General features: G+C 44.9%; 1 protein-coding gene across 5 annotated transcripts in view; it reads left to right on the forward strand.

Moving 5' to 3' along the window:
* ptk2aa (protein tyrosine kinase 2aa) overlaps positions 1–17,043 on the forward strand; it is an 89,570-nt gene that overhangs the window by 15,146 nt on the left and 57,381 nt on the right. For 3 of the 5 annotated variants that reach the window (XM_029122900.2, XM_029122897.2, XM_029122896.2), the window contains exon 2: positions 10,947–10,973. The exons of 1 other annotated variant lie outside the window; for it this stretch is intronic. Coding sequence is in view for 1 of the 4 variants with exons in the window: in XM_029122888.2 (XP_028978721.2) it covers positions 2,836–2,854; positions 10,947–10,973 (46 nt within the window). In the remaining 3 variants the exon portion in view is untranslated. Of the gene's footprint in view, positions 1–2,652; positions 2,855–10,946; positions 10,974–17,043 lie in introns of those variants that run through there. One more of the 5 variants, XM_029122888.2, reaches the window with a different exon arrangement.

Raw genomic sequence — 17,043 nt, forward strand, 5'->3', positions numbered from 1 at the left:
CAACGTGTGCTGTTGCTCTAAATCTCCTGACACTCAATGCTCTGCCTGTTTAGTCACAAAGTCTACTGCCTAGAGCGCAACGCACTCACTCTCATAGCGGAATGGTAAAACTGTATATATAATGGGTTTATTATGCAGCAGGACCAACACCACCCACGGACCCTGGTCTGGCCTTCTATACGCTCGGCTCGGCTAGTTGGTCCCCTGCCGTGATGCGTGGGCTGACTCTACCCACAATGCCCCTGGTTATAATCGCTGTACAGCAGGTTTAGGCTCCTGAGTTATCTTTGAAGTTACACACCCAGACCTCTCTTAACAATATTATTTGCAAGTTTCTGCCATCGTTGGGGGGAAAGAATGGATGGGGTATCTGTTGAGCCTGCTCTTGTGATTGGATTAGAGCTAACTTTTTTTTCTCACAGACAGACTCGGTTTAGGTAAATTTTTTATTCCAATTTTAAGGGCTTTATTGGCATGTGAAACTTTTGTTTATATTGCCAAAGCAAGTGGGGGAAAAACATACACACAGTAAATAAGTGAACTAAAATCATTAATCAAATCTGAAATTGTAAGTAAACAAACAGAAAAGAATGCAAAAAGCATTTTGATTGTTACAGGCTATAAACAGTGTTGTAAAAATGGGCACATAGTCGTGGGTAAGAACGTCAAGGGAAAATAAAAAATAGATGAATATGGGTTCTGTCTCATCTCAGGGCCCAATTATGACTCTACTACACAGAAAGCATTCATGAATCATATTTACACATTATTCTTGTTTTTTCCAGATATTTCCTGTTGATATTGCTGTGGCAATATTTGTTACCTTGGCGTTGTTTAGTAGGCTGCTTCTATCAAAAACAGTCATGTTAAACAGGTGGTACACGCTCTGGAAAGTGGCCTTTTTCTTACATATTTGAACACATGGATATGTAATCTTCATTTCAGCTCTTGACAGTTTAGGATGACACAAGTCAACAAATGACACAGTGAACTTTGCAATAATTTATTAATCGAAAATCTGCAGAAAGGCATTTTCATTGTGCAGAAAGAACAAACATCAGTCGTGTGTCGTCGTCGTCGTCCCCCCCCCCCCCCGCCCCATTCAGGAGGGCGCTGAGGCTTCTTGCATCCTGAACTGTGATTGGTCGATTTAGTGCTGATGACTTTGTGATTGTGTGCGCGTCTCTCAGGCTGGGGGCCCTGTCTTGCATAGATTGTCTGTTGTCTGGAATTTTCTCCATTTGTAAATGATCCATTGGACAGTGGAATGTTGTACTTCAGGTTGCTTGTAAATTGTTTTGTAACCCCTCCCAGACTCATGGGCATCTATAATCTTTCTTCTGAGGGCTTTGGATAGGTCTTTGGATCTTGACATGATGTGTTGCCACCACTCATATGGTTAAGACCAAACCAGACCAAGTTTATCATCTTTATTTAAGGATACTCTAATGATTTGTTTGGTGTGTCTGATCCACAAAAGGACATTTCTGTTTACTTGAGTTGCATAACTGGTTTCAAAGATACATTCTTGTTAAAAGGTCAGGTAAATTATAAGCTAATCAATTGTTGTGATAGGAATTTACCTGAAATATCCATGTATCCAGGGATCTTACTTTGTCCCATGACTGTATGTCCGCCTCAATGAAATATTAGAGTGCCGAGCTGAGCGTTCTTCATCTCTCCATTATATGGTCTCCATTATATGGTCTCTCCATTATAATGGTCTCTCCATTATAATGGTCTCTCCATTATAATGGTCTCTCCATTATAATGGTCTCTCCATTATAATGGTCTTTACCAGTCCAGTGAGTTTGGTGTCTGGATCCGCCGCTACGTCTGGATCTGTCCTCGCTGTTCATCTCCGGCAAAAGTTCAAGTGAGCCAGCCATCCATCCATCCATCCATCACCCCTGCACCACACTGAACACCAGGCGCTATTTCTCCCTGTCCTCCTCCTCCTCACTCCCACTCGCTGCCTGGGAGGAGCCCAGGGAAGATTAGACGTGGAAGACATTCCACAAACTGTGGCGACAACGCCCCCTTTTAGAGTTCCCCTCTGTGATCTGCCTTGAATCTGTTTCCCCCTTCCTTCCCCCCTTGTGCTCCCTTCTTTCCTCCATTCTTCCCTCCCTTTTGGGGGGGGGGGGGGGCGCATGTTAAGTGGGCAGGGGAAGCGTCGTCGGCGGTGGTGGCGGGGTGTGAGAGGCAGCAGGGGAGCCGTGGTGGCGCGGTGGTAGAAACAGGAAGCTGCCTCTGTGTGTGCCTCTCTCCGTGGGCTCCACTCTCTGTCAGGAGGACTGTGCCGCGCGCCGCCGTGGATGTCTTTTGTTGGTGACGTGTGAATTTCCCTCCTTTCTGTCCGGCTCCCCGTTTCACTCCCCCTTCTTCTCCCTCTCCCTCAAATCCTTCTCAAATCTCTCTCGTGCGTCGCTCTGTTCTTCATCCTGCTTTCTCCCCCTCCCAGCTTCCCACTCTCCTCCCCCCTCTCCCTCAGGCTCCCCCTCTACGTCGGAAAGACAAAGACCCCCGCCTTCTCCTGTTTCCATCCCCCCCTCTCTCTGTCATTTGGAGGCAGTCCATCCGTCCGCTGAGTGCGCGCACACACACACACACACACACACACACACACACACACACTCACACACACTCGACAGTCCTGTAAGGAAGGCAGCTCCGTTCTGCATGGCAGGATATTGTTTTTATTTCCGTCGTGGTTAAGGCTTGCTAAGGAGCTAGGGGACATTGCAGTTGCAGCTTTGTGTACTAATAAGCACGTCTGCAGGATCATCTGTTCTCCTCCTGTTCTCCTCTTTTGGGCTGGCTTTTTGTCTTTTAATGGAAGGACTGTATCACGGTAAGGATCTACCTCTGCACTCCGCTACACTGATACAGTACCAAGGTGGACGCCAAGCTGGATGGGGGGAATGGAACTCCATTTACCATACTGGGTTGAATTCTGCTGTGTGGGTTTGTGTGTAGGAGATTTAGTTTTGGGTTTATATTTTTTGATCTCCTAATCCATTTCCCAATATTGTTAATGGTATTGAGGTGATATACGTAGCATGTGGTCTGAAATGTAAGTAACTGGGCAGTTGTGATTGGTCTACGGTTAGTATTTTAATGAGATTTTTTTAAGATACATTTTGGTTGATGATCACAGTGATAGTAATTCCACTATAAAAGCACCAGTAATAATGGTGGTGGTGTTGATAATGGGTTATGTATATGTGTATGTATGTATGTATGTATGTATGTATGTATGTATGTGAGGTTTGTGTGTGTGTGTAAGTATGTATGTATGTATGTATGTATGTATGTGTGTGTGTGTGTGTGTGTGTGTGTGTATTTTTATTATTGCATTATCTCTTAGTATGACTGCATTATCATTGACAATACATCTGCTCCCATTGACCTGTCTAAAAAGGGTCATTGCTATAGTTTGTATGCAGTTGGAAAAGCGGTTTACACTACAAACAACTTTTAACAGTCTCTAGTGACAGTCTATGCATCAGTTGTAACACATTGCCTTAAAATGAAATCACAGAAAGGAAGGAAATCTTTGACTGTCATTCTTTGGAGTCTGACCGATAGGGGAATTTAGGGCCCTCTACTGGTTTTAAGGAGGAAAAAAGTCACAAATGATCATTATTTTGGAGGATTATTATATTATTATTTTTGTGGAATAAAACGGACAAATAAACATCACATGGGGACTTGTCAAGTTCTGTTTGCTGAGCAGGGTGTTTGCAACACCAGGGCTGTGGGTTGGTTTCGTGTGAATAGAAACGTAGACACTCCACTGTAAGTTTCTGAACAGGAAATTCCTTAAAGGTGAAATTATATGAATGTACACATTGTACAGTGGCTAGTGATTATGATCATTCCGTAGTATTTCCGCTGGAGAACTACAAGCAAAACGCTCCCAGCAAAGGCTGAATAATTTAATACATTCCTTGTTCGCAAATTCCCAACCAATGCATCCATCTAGTAACATTCAAGTCATGTTGTTCAAATTAGACATATTGAATCAACCAACGCTGTAAAACAAACACAAACCCTTTGTGGCAACCTTGGAATGTGAGCCTGTTGTGGCAATAACGTGGCTGTCTTATGTTGTTCATTACCATCGTGTTTTTATACTGAAACCTTGTGTCCATCACACTGTTGTTCAGTTCCTAATGTGTAGGATGTATTTCAGCTGCAAATGGCATTTGCTGAAGTCTATGAATAGATTGAAAGATTAACATTGTTACTTTCAGGTTCCGTGTAACACAAGTAGCACGTTAGCTCCCTTTGCTATTTGTTTCTGGTTAAATAGTTAAGCTAACTACCATGCTACTGGCTAGCTGGACAGTTAATGCCATTAGGCAACCATAAAACATTAGCTTATTAAATGTATCTAGGCACAGTGGAATATACTAATATTTCTGTTGGGCTAACATTGCGCTGTTGTTTTGAATAAAGAATTATATAAATAGTATAGGCTAATATAGGCCCTTTATCTGTGATGATTAATATTAGTCAGCGGATTAAGTGAAACCTTCTGTATTATCAAGTAATATTGTGGTGTTGTTTTGTGTTTTTGCTTGTGCAATTTAGTTAAACCAGTGGAGATTTGTTTCTTTGACATTTTAATATTGTTTATATATTTTTCAAATCAAATGCCTGTAAAAAATGCTTCCACTAAGTATTGACTCTGGGATATGACGACACAGTCAAGAAATAATATTTTTATTTGGAAATGTTTTTATAAAAGTCTCTAACTTTGAGTAGGGTGTATAGAGATCTTTAGAGGAAAAATGCATCCCTTTTTTAAATAAAATTTTAAAGATGCGTGCCATTGAAGTGGTGCCGTTGAGCCAAAACGGGACCCCAAAAAAGAAAAACGGCGTAGTATGTCATCCAAAAACCAGTCACTTTCAAACGTCTTGGCTGACTGAGCTACGATTGTGATTCCACTAATAAATTATCCACATATGAACAATGTTACACATCCAGCCCAAAGAGGCTAAAAAAAAGTCTGATCCGGAACTCCCTCTTTAGTATGTGCGTTCACTCCGTTCTCCATCCTAGCTGCAGATAATCATATGTCAGTCCAGGTGATGAATAACCCTGATGTCTGGTGTCAAGTGTGGCCATGTGTGGGAGGGCGCTGGTGGGGAGGGCGCTGGTGGGGAGGGCGCTGGTGGGGAGGGCGTGATGTGGCTGTGGTGGTTGGATGTCAGGTATGCAACAACGTGCTGCGTCTGGGGGCGGCGGCGGGCCTTTCACAGGTTATAACTGTCATCCGTATTTAATGTTTTATTATTTCTCCCCCCCCCACCTGAAACTTTAATGGGGTTTTTGTCAAGAAAGCACCGTTTGCTATGGCCTCCCTGTTTTCTGCAGGCAAACCTTTGTGTGACTCGGAACTGTGTGACTACATTGGCTGATTTGATAAGGAAATGAAATTCACCCGTCCACAGTATGTAGTCCACTTTCATGCTTGTCTAGCGCTAGCGTATTGATATTCGATCAGTGTTGAACTGTGATCAAGTTACAGTCATTTGAATGCAAGACGTCAGTTTTAAAGGGCAGCATTTATTACTAATGCCACATGACTTCTATTGTTGGGGGAAATTCTTAAAGGGGCAATGCCCTTAGTTGACCAGTTTCATCAAGTATGATGGGTGCCATTAATAATAATAAATATACCATGAACTGGATCCTATTGGCTTAGGAATTAGTTCCGGCCCAACTGCAGTTTTGCAGACCAGACACAAAGGTCGCAGTGCATTGTGGGTCCACAGTTGTGTGTGTGTGTGTGTGTGTGTGTGTGTGCGCGCCACTGTGTCTTGTGAAGGCGTGTATGTGGTGTATTCATGCATGCTGGCGACATCATTGCCTGCCTTTAATATGACGTGTGTGTCATTTCATGGCTGCAGGACAGGAGGCGTTTTTCTCATTTGTGTTTGTCTGCTTTGATTCGTATGCCAGCTGTGGCTGCTAATTTGATTTTGTACATGTGTAGGCACGTGTCGTGTGTGTGTCGTGTGTGTGTCAGGTGCGTGCTTGCGTGCGTGTGTGTGTGTGTGTGTGTGTATCCCAGGTGTTGATTGCGCTGGAGGTGGACACTTCAGTTGCTTCCACAGGCTCCAGAAACACACTGTCCCTCACACGTGCAGCAGTGTAGCGAGCCCTACAGTGTCTTCTTGGACACTGATAGCCAGCAGCTAAATGGGAAGTGGAAGTTAACGTGCACAGAAGATGAAGTCAACGTGTAAAGTAGGATTTTGATCATTTGTGACGGTTGCCCATGAACACAGCAACTTGCACACCCGTTTTTGTAGCAGCAGCAGTTTGCTTGCATTTCTCATAGGATCCTTGCCTCTGTGTGACTCCATTTCATGTCATCCATCACCCACACTTTCTTTTTCTCTCCACATTTCTCTCCCCGTGCTCCTCCTTCTTTGTTCATCTACCCACAGGCTAGCTTGGCCTAGCGTTGTGTGGTGGAAAGCTAATGTGTAGGCTCCGGTTAGCTTGCAAACCGAGGTTAATCTTAGCGTAGCTACTTGTTATGGCTACGCGGCCTGCTTTGTCAGCACAACGCCTTCTGAAGTGTTTGTGCGCATCTGTATGTGCCTGTGCTGGGCCTCTAACTAATTCTCTTGATGATGGAAGATATTGTTGGTCTTACTCTTAGCAGAATCTTTCCTAGTCTCCTCTCTCTTCATTTTGTAATCCTAATCCTGATTGGGGCAGGTGAAAGGCGATTTAGTTAATCAAGATCGATAATTCATCCAATCAGGTGGAAGCCGAGGAAGGCAGGCAGCGTGCAGGCAGCTTGGAGCTCCCGAGAATAACAACCGCCTCTCAGGAAACGTTGTTTGTCTGGCCCGTCTGTTCTCAGCGGGAGAGGGGTTTTTGCCTTTTGTTTCATAGTTCGCGATTACGATTGGCCCAATCTCGAACCATCATTTGCAGATAATCCATTGGATTTAATGTCATTCAAATTACATTGTTTTTCTGTCACTCGTGTAGTTGTTTTAAACCCTGCCGTAGTGGCCATTCCTATTCTGAGAGGTTGAAAATCTGGTATTAGACTCTCTACGCGTGTGCGTGTACTTTTGGGGATGGAAATGCATCTGATTTGTCTCAGTCTTTTATATGTCAGCCTGCACTGTGCTGTCCTCAATGCAGCAGGTCTAGCTCCTGTCCTGTATCATTTTCTATCTCTCCTGAATAGTTGGAGTTGTTGTTGTTTCGGCTTGGTGGCAGAGACAGAAACCGTGTCCGCCAAAGTAGTAGCGTTGGAATTTTTAAGACCTCCCCTTTTTGTCTGGATATGTAATATGTTGTTTATATGTGCATAATCTACAATCTAGTTAGCCCTGAAATTGGCAAGGCTGTTGTGGACCCTGAGCCTGCTGGGTATCTGCGGAGGCTCACAGGGTTGTTTATGTCATGTCTGCTCCGCTGGTAAAATACCGACGCAGTTTGGTCTCCATTCCATATGTGGCACATTATTTCAGAGGCCTTTTTAAAGATTTCACACGGTTTCAAGTGGCCATTATGGGCCCTTGAGACAAGTGGAATGAGACTGTCTACCAGGCTTCACTACTTCAGGTCAAAGTCAGGTGAGGGCGTGACCTTTCAGATAAAGCATTTTCAAATGCTTGTTATATCGTCACGACCTGGCCAATCCGTGTCAAATCTGTTCTTTATGACGAGAGCATCATGCACCTTAGTTTTCTCAATGGGGATCAGGCTACTGGTCTTGGATTCGGTCTGACAGATGGAGTGTGTCCATATTTCCTCGTCCGTTTTCATTGTCGGGGAGCACGAGCGGCGGTGTTATGTAAATAAATGAAAGCCGATCGGGTATTGTGAGAAGTTGCTGTAATGGATATGAATGGTGAGGTTCAATGAGGATGGGGTGTCTTTGACAGCAGAGACTCTTGTGGCCGTGTCCCTAACTGACGCGCTCAGCCCGTTTCTTCCGGACGCTGTTCTTTTCCTCCCTGTCGGCGCTGGGCTGTCAGCAGCTTCACGGCGGACCGTGGAAAGGAGAACCTTGTTTGTACCCAAAGTTGCCTCCCCTCTTCCCGGGCACTTAGGATAATCAAGTCACTAGGTACAACGTGCGCGCGTGTGTGTGCCCGTGCAACCTCCCGAGGACAGCTTGAAGAGCAGGTGTTTGGGCCCTGCGCCAGACAGAACGGCGGCAGGCAGGCGACCGCCAGACCCTGGGTGTCTGTGGCTGCCCCGTACGTCCCCGCCATACGTTAGACTGGAAACACTGAAGACTTGACACCGACATATGGGCCGGGTGGGTCAGAGCGGGTTCTCAGCGGAGAGAGTGGTAGCGTTAGCACATTAGCGCGGTGAGGTGTGATCAGTCCCATTAAAGCTAGCCTGGCTGCTAGCATCCCCGGCCCCTTCTGCTGGCCTGTCTGGCTGGGGATCCAGTGACCGGGGGAAGGCCATGAGAGGTGACACCAGTCTATTAAACAGACACTGGGCTAATGGATGGAGACAAGGAGAGAGCCAGTTAGCCAGTGTAATCCTTTAAGCCTTGGGTGGCCAGTCAATCCAGACATCTTGTCCTTCTTTTCACATGGTGATTTGATCAACTGGCACTTGGATGTATTGATTATTACCAGGGTTAGGTTTTCTTAAGTTCTTCGGTCACTACTCAGACAGGACAGGTAGACAGATTGTGGTTTTTCGGTGCCTCCATCTCCTATTTGGAAATCTAATTATAAAAACGATGTTACCAGCTATATATGCTTGGTATATGGATATATGCCCAGTGAACTAATGTCAAGGTTACACTGACACAAGTCGGTGTAACCCTGATGAATCCAGCTGCAGAAGCAGGATTTGTGTTGTTGTGGGTCATGGTTTGGTGGCATCATGTTGAGTTGGACGTCTGGTGGTGTCAGTCTGTGGTCTAAGGGGACGTTAATGCTCTGCTTTCATCCAAAGCCTCTCATCTGGCCGTGTGCTAAATACAGGACATGAAACCATGGTAGAATGTGAGGTCGAGGCCACTGAACATCTCTCTTTGCCAGGTCTCCACTGTCATTAACTCCCATTGTTCTCCAAGACCAGTTCTACCATTGGTCTGTCATTACAAAGACGACACCGTTCAGCTCCCACTGGCTCCATGCAACGTGTTTTCTGCTCCTTCACCGATGTTGGGACGTCTGACCTGCTGACATGCTGGTGCTTCACATGCTCTGGCTGTAATGATTCAATTTTCGGCCGTACATAGATAAACGTATAGACCGATTGGCAGTGCTGTACATAGATATACGTATAGACAGACGGGCAGGGCTGTACATAGATATACATATAGACAGACGCACTGTTACATAGACCGACAGATGTTTAGTAAACTGTGATGTTTGACTTAATTAGCAGCGTTAACATTCATTCTTAGTGACGCATTTTCCCAAATTGCCATAGTCTGTCTACACCCACCCGATGTGGTTGGAATCCTATCTGTCATTTGTTCTTATTCACTGACCTGTATACTGGTTCAGTTTATTTCAAATGAATCCACCATCTGTCTCTGTGACCAGGATATATGAGTCTCCACAAGGAGTGCATTGTGGCGATGTGAAGAATATGATGTGGTTATCTACGTTTGAACAAGTGCTCATACGATGCAGTGCTGACACGTGCACTACCGTGCGCACCCACGTGCACACACAGGAAGTGCGAGTTAGATGGGTGACTCATCCCTATTCTCGTTGTACCGTTTCCTGTTGACATTGCATCAACCTTTGCCGAAACCTGATGTCTGAGGGACAATAACCACATCTATCGGCCGGTCTGTCTGCGCCTCATGTCTTCCTGTCGGCGACCTGGCCTCTTAAATCCGACCCCGGACGAGTCAGCCGGTTTCCTCCACCATGTCGCCATGCGTTCTACTGTGACACTAAAGGGTTTTGTGGGTGACATCCTAAGGGGGCCCCCTTTCTGTCCTGGCCCTGGCTTCGGTGGGCCCCTATTGGTTAGAGGTTGTGCACGTGACGAGGGCCGTGTTTAGTAACAAACGTGCACGGGACATTAGTTTATTCTAATAGAAAATGTTATCGTTTTAATAGCCTTTGGATATTTGAAATGCATGCTTTTAGAAACTTCACCGCTAGGGCTACATATAGCCCAGAGGAGTGGGCGTCGTACTCATACATAACGTTGGCTCGTTGGCCGTTTGTGTGGGAGACGAGCGAGAGCACAGATGGAGAGAAACCGAGGCAGTGTTAGCCGTGCCGGATTTCGCCACAGAACTAGAGGCCGTTATTTATCTGCTCATAACGCGTCCTTTCTTGAATGGAGAGGTCTGGAGAAGCCAGTTAGCTCAGCAAGCCAGCCTTTTGCCTAACTTACCGTTGTCGGCACTTCCCTAACATCCTCAGATTCAAGAGCCTAACTAGCAGCCTAAAAGTTATTTTCTCCTGCTACTTTCAATTCTGTGAATGGTTTCCATATTCCCTTGAATCAGTGAACTGTCACGCGTTTGCTAAGAGAACGTATTGTGCCTTCCTGACTGGTCCCCCCACAGGGGCACTTTAGATTGGCCGACGACGTCAACAACAGACACGCAGGATGGGGCAACGTCATAATAAAATCGTCCTGATTTCTTTAATTTAAATGCCATGTTATGTAATAAATAATCTTAATTGACCTCCCATATTGGAATAATTGTTCCCGTCCCTGTAATTTAGGACCTAGGCGCCATATGCCCCCACGCAGGCAGGGGGCGCTCTGGGATCAGAAACAGGGTTGGCATGGAGCGGCAGGGATAAGCTGCCCTCTAAGATTATCAGTGATTGTAACACCCCCCCCCCCCCCCCCCCCCCCACACACACACACACACGTTGCTGTGTCACTGTTGAACAAAAGTGAAATATGGACACAAACCAGCTGACCTAAATCTTGTCTTTCTCTTGCAGATATTTCAAGAATTTCCTACTACACAGGTGAGTGGCCTTCGGCAAGTTACGTCACCATGCTGTGGAGTGCGAGAGATTTCATGCTTTGAAGGTTCCTCTTTATATTCTGTTCAGTTGGTCCTTGAAGGCAGGTTCCATCACACTGGGGCTCTGCAGACTACAGATGGCAGGTGACCCAGCGATTAGAGCATCTGACCAGTAACGCAAAGGTTTTGAGATCGAGTCCCAAAGCCGGCAAGTTGAGCAGGGTGGCTAGCTCTATTTGCTCCCTGTGTGCCTGCTTATGGTAGCCCCGCCCAACCTCTCCAATCCAATTGGGTTAAATGCGTAACATGTCTCGCTTGGACCACCTTGTCAAAACTGACAAATATCCCCTTTTTCTTTCTGTTTGTGATGCTCCTTTAGTGTGTCTTCTGCTTGGCAGACTGACATCAGCTCATAAGAAGGACAGAGTCGCCTGCTACACTCGACAGTGTCAAACTGCCACTCATTCCACCAAGGTTGTCTGTAGGGGTCAGAGCATTAAAAAAGCCTTAGATCACATAGGTGCGTGTGCGTGCGTGCGTGTGCGTGCTTCTCACACCTTAATCTTCTATACAGACACACACACAGGCGTGTGCATTAATTTTGTGTTTGTGGATGCACAGGCATGCTTGAGTAATTCATTAGACCCGACAGTAGCCAGTTTGAGGGGCCAATACATTGGACAGAGCTGATGAGTCATCGCTTGCCCTGCAGTATTTACCATCTAACTTGCGCGCACACACTATTTAACAGTTCATACTAACTAGCACACAGCCATATAGCTATGGTTAGCAATGGGCTTTTCTGCTGGTCTCTGCAGTCTCTGAATAGCATTAGTTTGAATGAGTGCGTCATCATGGGATATTTTCCGTTGTTTTTGTTGCCCTCCTAATGAAGTTTTAATTCAAGTGGATGAGAGACTTTGAGTCCGGGTGCTGCCAAAGGCACAGGTGGCTCAGATGTTTTTGTGTTTTTGTTTTCAGGGTGTACAGAGAGGGCTTGGGGACTGTATTGACTGTGGACTAATAAACAATTCTAATATCTAGTTTTGGTTGGACCATTTCAGCCAATTATGTGGCTGGATGTAATCGGGCCCGTTGAGGTAAATGGTGATTCGTTTCTTCATGGCTTCGACACATTATTCACATCTGCATAGATGTTTATGTTTAATGTATCTGGATACATTTTCCACCCACCTCACTGCAAATAGCACAGGATTGCCATGCAAACACCTGTCATGTGTTCCATTATTCACACCAAACCAATGGACAACAAAAATGGATGAACAACACGAGCGATATTGTTTCTGGTTCACTCCGTTCTGAACTGTTTATCCCCAACCAGTGTCTCTCGCTTCATATCCTCTCTCCGTGAACGTCAGCATCCGGAAGACGTTTTGCCATATTGATATTTACCGCGGCACATATGATGAAAGTCGGACTAACGGGTCGAGTCCCAACAACATCCCGGGGCTGTGTCTTCTGTTTGTCTAGTTGCCACTTCCATTGTGACCACCGCAGAAACTCTTGGAAGATAAAACGACTTCCCAAAAACGCGACTGTGGTTGTGTTGATCAGCATCCCAAATGCCGCCCTGTTCCCAATGTAGTGTGCTGTTCCTGACCGGGGACCTACGGCGATGGGGACCTGGAGTACCCGTTAGGGACGCACGCTCCATCTCGCCACGTCCCCCGCCTTCTGGTGGCGCGACTAAAGATGGCGGTCACTGCACTGCTGTGTGTGTTAATTGCTGGAGCCCTCTTCAGCATGGCTGATAAACGGCGGTCGGCACTGGGGGAATTCTAATTAGGAGTTCAAACAATGTAGTGGCACCGTTATGTAAATGACCAAATTAAAGTAAATAATTGATCGTCTCTGTTCTACTTTTTAATCTGTGTTGGTTTACATGGGTTGCGTTCTGCAGGGTTACTGGGTTTGGGGCATTGGCTCGGACCTCTCCCTGTCTGATCTCAAAGCGGAACCGACAGTGTCTTAATGACAGTGTGGTCAGATGCCACCTACGGAACAATGGACTCTCTACTCATAAGTTCTGAGGCGTTACCGAATTGATGCGGTGTTATTCACATTTTCGTGCTTCATATAGAACGTTTGGGGTGGACGTAGAGTGAGGCATTTGTGATCATTTCAGAGCAATGTGGTTTTTGGAGAAATAATAGACACTGCAGTGAGTAACAAATCAAGGTTTGTCTATCTTGACCCTGACAATGAACAGTACATCATGGCCCAAATGCAAATTATCCATTTTACCTCCCTGGCCATCTGAATCACTTAATCAGAAATCTGAATGCATTCGCCAAGGCCCAAATTCAACTGTTTGACTGCACACACAGTCCTCATACCACCCAACCACCCAATCATGATCAAAATACAGCTGGGAACCCTGCGATCATGATCAAAATACAGCTGGGGACCCCTCAATCATGATCAAAATACAGCTGGGGACCCCTCAATCATGATCAAAATATAGCTGGGAACCCTGCAATCATGATCAAAATATAGCTGGGGACCCCTCAATCCTGATCAAAATACAGCTGGGGACCCCTCAATCCTGATCAAAATACAGCTGGGGACCCCTCAATCCTGATCAAAATACAGCTGGGGACCCCTCAATCCTGATCAAAATACAGCTGGGGACCCCTCAATCCTGATCAAAATACAGCTGGGGACCCCTCAATCATGATCAAAATACAGCCGGGGACCCCTCAATCATGATCAAAATACAGCCGGGGACCCCTCAATCATGATCAAAATACAGCCGGGGACCCCTCAATCATGATCAAAATACAGCCGGGGACCCCGCAATCATGATCAAAATACAGCCGGGGACCCCGCAATCATGATCAAAATACAGCCGGGGACCCCGCAATCATAATCAAAGACCATGAAAAGGCTCCCTAAGCACATAAACTAACCAGAGGGAGATCAGTTAAAAACCTAACGAGGGTTCTGTAGATTGACCTTCTCGAAGGTCAGTTGCTTTCCCAACGCTACCCAGCACGTCTCCCAATGCGCGTTTCTGCCCCACCCTGGTCCCCGTTCCTTGGCTCTCGAACCTCGGTGGCCTCCTTGATTGACGATAAGCAGAAAGTCATGAAATGCCGAACATCGTAGCTAGTGTGAATGATTCCCATTTCTCTGCTCGCAAACCAAATGACACCTGCATATCTAGCTCTAGTATGAAAAACAGTTGGGGAGAGGATAAAAGCAGCCCGTTCACTTGTCTAATGACATGACGTCACTTACATTAGGTATTTCGCCACCTAAAACAGCCTAGCTCCATGCTATTACTTCATTTCAATATAATGCCTCTGGATAGTTTGTTTACATTTGCACCCTTACTTTAGTCAGTCTTTCCCCAAAATATTGAGTCATTACACTAAAACAGTATAATCCTGAGTAGCTAGAAGCAGCAAGTTATGTTCCAGTCTTTAATGTACAACCTGATTCCTCTGCACTCATGTATTAGATGCGTCATTATTCCCACAAAACCTAGTGACATGTGATATTACTGCTTTTTGCATTTCACCTCCCAATGCGTAAGGTGACATTTCACCTCCCATTCATCCCATTTCACCTCCCATTCATCCCATTTCACCTCCCATTCGTCCCATTTCACCTCCCATTCGTCCCATTTCACCTCCCATTCGTCCCATTTCACCTCCCATTCGTCCCATTTCACCTCCCATTCGTCCCGTAAGGTGACATTTCACCTCCCATTCGTCCCATTTCACCTCCCATTCGTCCCATTTCACCTCCCATTCGTCCCGTAAGGTGACATTGGTCAACATTTGCTTCAGTTAACTGTAGAAAAAAAGTATTTGCTCATATTTATCAAATATGAATACAATTATCCTATTCTTATAGATATTTACACATTTATCAGAATGCTGGCGTGGTGTCAGCCTACATGAAACAAAGACATGGATCTAAAACATCCTGTGGTGCGATAATGTATGACACACTATTTATTTGACTACCTAGAAATACATAATCATCTGAAAACTACATACACCCCTTGGAAAGTTAATTTTTTTAACATACATTTTGCTAATTGTGTGCTACGTACGCGTGTATGTACAGACTTGCGCCCCATGTCGTCACACCAATAGATTCAAACTTCAAATGATTGATTGTTATTATAGATTATTCACATGCAAACAACACATTACACACGCTGCCTGGAATAAAGACCGTGCTTAACTCAACAAAGCCGCCCTGTCTGTCAAGGTTTTAAACATTAGGAATTCTTAAATGGATGTTGTAACATTCTATTGACTTTGGTCTCCATAGCGTTGCCGTGTAAACCGCGACCGTATTCCCTAATCCATGGAGAGTAGGTTTGATAACGTGTTTACTGATGCTGAAAGCCCCATGACTGCGTATGAGTGGGTGCTGAGTAATACTACATCCAAGTCTCTGACCTTGACACACACACACTGTCCATTAAAGTGACAGCAGACTGTTTGACCTAAGAGATGATGGCAGTAATGGTGAAAAGGACGATTGTGAAAAGGTTAACGGCGAATAAAGGGTAAGATGCACAGGCTCTTCTAAAAGCCAACGAACAGCTGCCGAGTGGATGATCTGTGATCTGTCCTGGATTCAATCAATCAACTTTATTTCCATAAAGCCCTTTTTACATCAGCCGTTGTCACAAAGTGCTTATGGGTCTTTCTATAAAGGAGAGAAACGTTGAGCCGTTTTCCTTCGTGGAAAACTTGAGCTGTCATAGAGTTACAATATCAAAGGAATAGTGCACCCCAAATTACAAAATGGCTCACTGGACACTTACCAAACAGGCAGTCTATAGACAAGGACATGCTTTAGTTTGGTTTCCCTGGCACTGTTTCCAAATGCTACCATTTTAGAATGCATATCTCATCCAAGTCCAAACGTCCCGATTTGCATTTCTCATGCATCATGTCCAAATCAATTATTTTCTGTTTCTTTTTTGTAATTCATTTAGAACAATTCACAGATTGCGTGGACCATTTTGTCAGTGGCAAAAACATCTAATTAAATAAATTTAGATTTCATGTTGGGTAAGTCTTAAGGGGGTTTAGAGAGGCATTTTTTCCAACTATGTAAAATTAAATACAATAATGTTCTTTTTCAATGACTCTGTCCTTTTGACTGTTTCCAAAAGTGTTAAATACATGGTGTCAGTACATTACAAGTGAAACTCACTCAGTGAGTAAATGATAGATTGTAGTGACACAATGCTGTTGGACAAGATCTGTACCAGGCTGAAAGAAATGGCCAATTTCATATTAATGCTGCTGTATTTTAATTTGCATTGAACTTTTATACTATGTACACATTTACATTTTTTATTGTATACAGGTTGTTTCTGTAAATTAAATAACGTGTGTGTCTTAACTAAAGTAAATGACTTAAAGTAGTTGACATGCAGAACCTTGGCTGGATCCTGACCCAGAAGGCTTTGGGTACCATTTCTATACATACATACATACTTTGATTATACAGCTCCTGAAGGTTTCACTTAACGAATGAAACATGTAGAATTGCGGGAAATAACCATAAAAAAACCTTCTAGCACAATGTCTGGAGATCATCTTAAACATCCCTGTTTATTTTAATCTTTGCTGACAAGAGGGTAGTGAAGTTTGGCAACGATGCAGATGAATGAGTCCGGTTGTCTGAGTGACTGGACCCTCTGAGAGCCTGAGTTTCCATCATCTGCAGCCCTTGTGCTAGGACATGTACGCAGTGGTTTGGGTTAGGACGGCTGAACACTGAAACGAAAAGTGTTTTAATACAACACTTTATGCTCTCTCTCGCTCTCTCTCTCTTTCTCTCGTGAGCGTCTCTGTCCGCATTTGTGTTATAATACGTCATTAGTGTTGACTTTGTAACGTGGCCCCCAAGATGTCTTATCTACCAGAAGCAGGGCCTGCAGACTATTCCTTCAGCTGATGACTGCATGCCCCACTGCGCCATATGGCCGTGTGTGTCTGTGTGCATAGGCCTACAGCTCAGCCACTGCTCCCTGTCTGTTGTGTGTTTAGCTTCTGGGCTGGGGGAGCTGGACG

This window comes from Esox lucius, chromosome 10 (assembly GCF_011004845.1).
Source record: "Esox lucius isolate fEsoLuc1 chromosome 10, fEsoLuc1.pri, whole genome shotgun sequence".
In the NCBI taxonomy this organism is placed as follows: domain Eukaryota; kingdom Metazoa; phylum Chordata; class Actinopteri; order Esociformes; family Esocidae; genus Esox; species Esox lucius.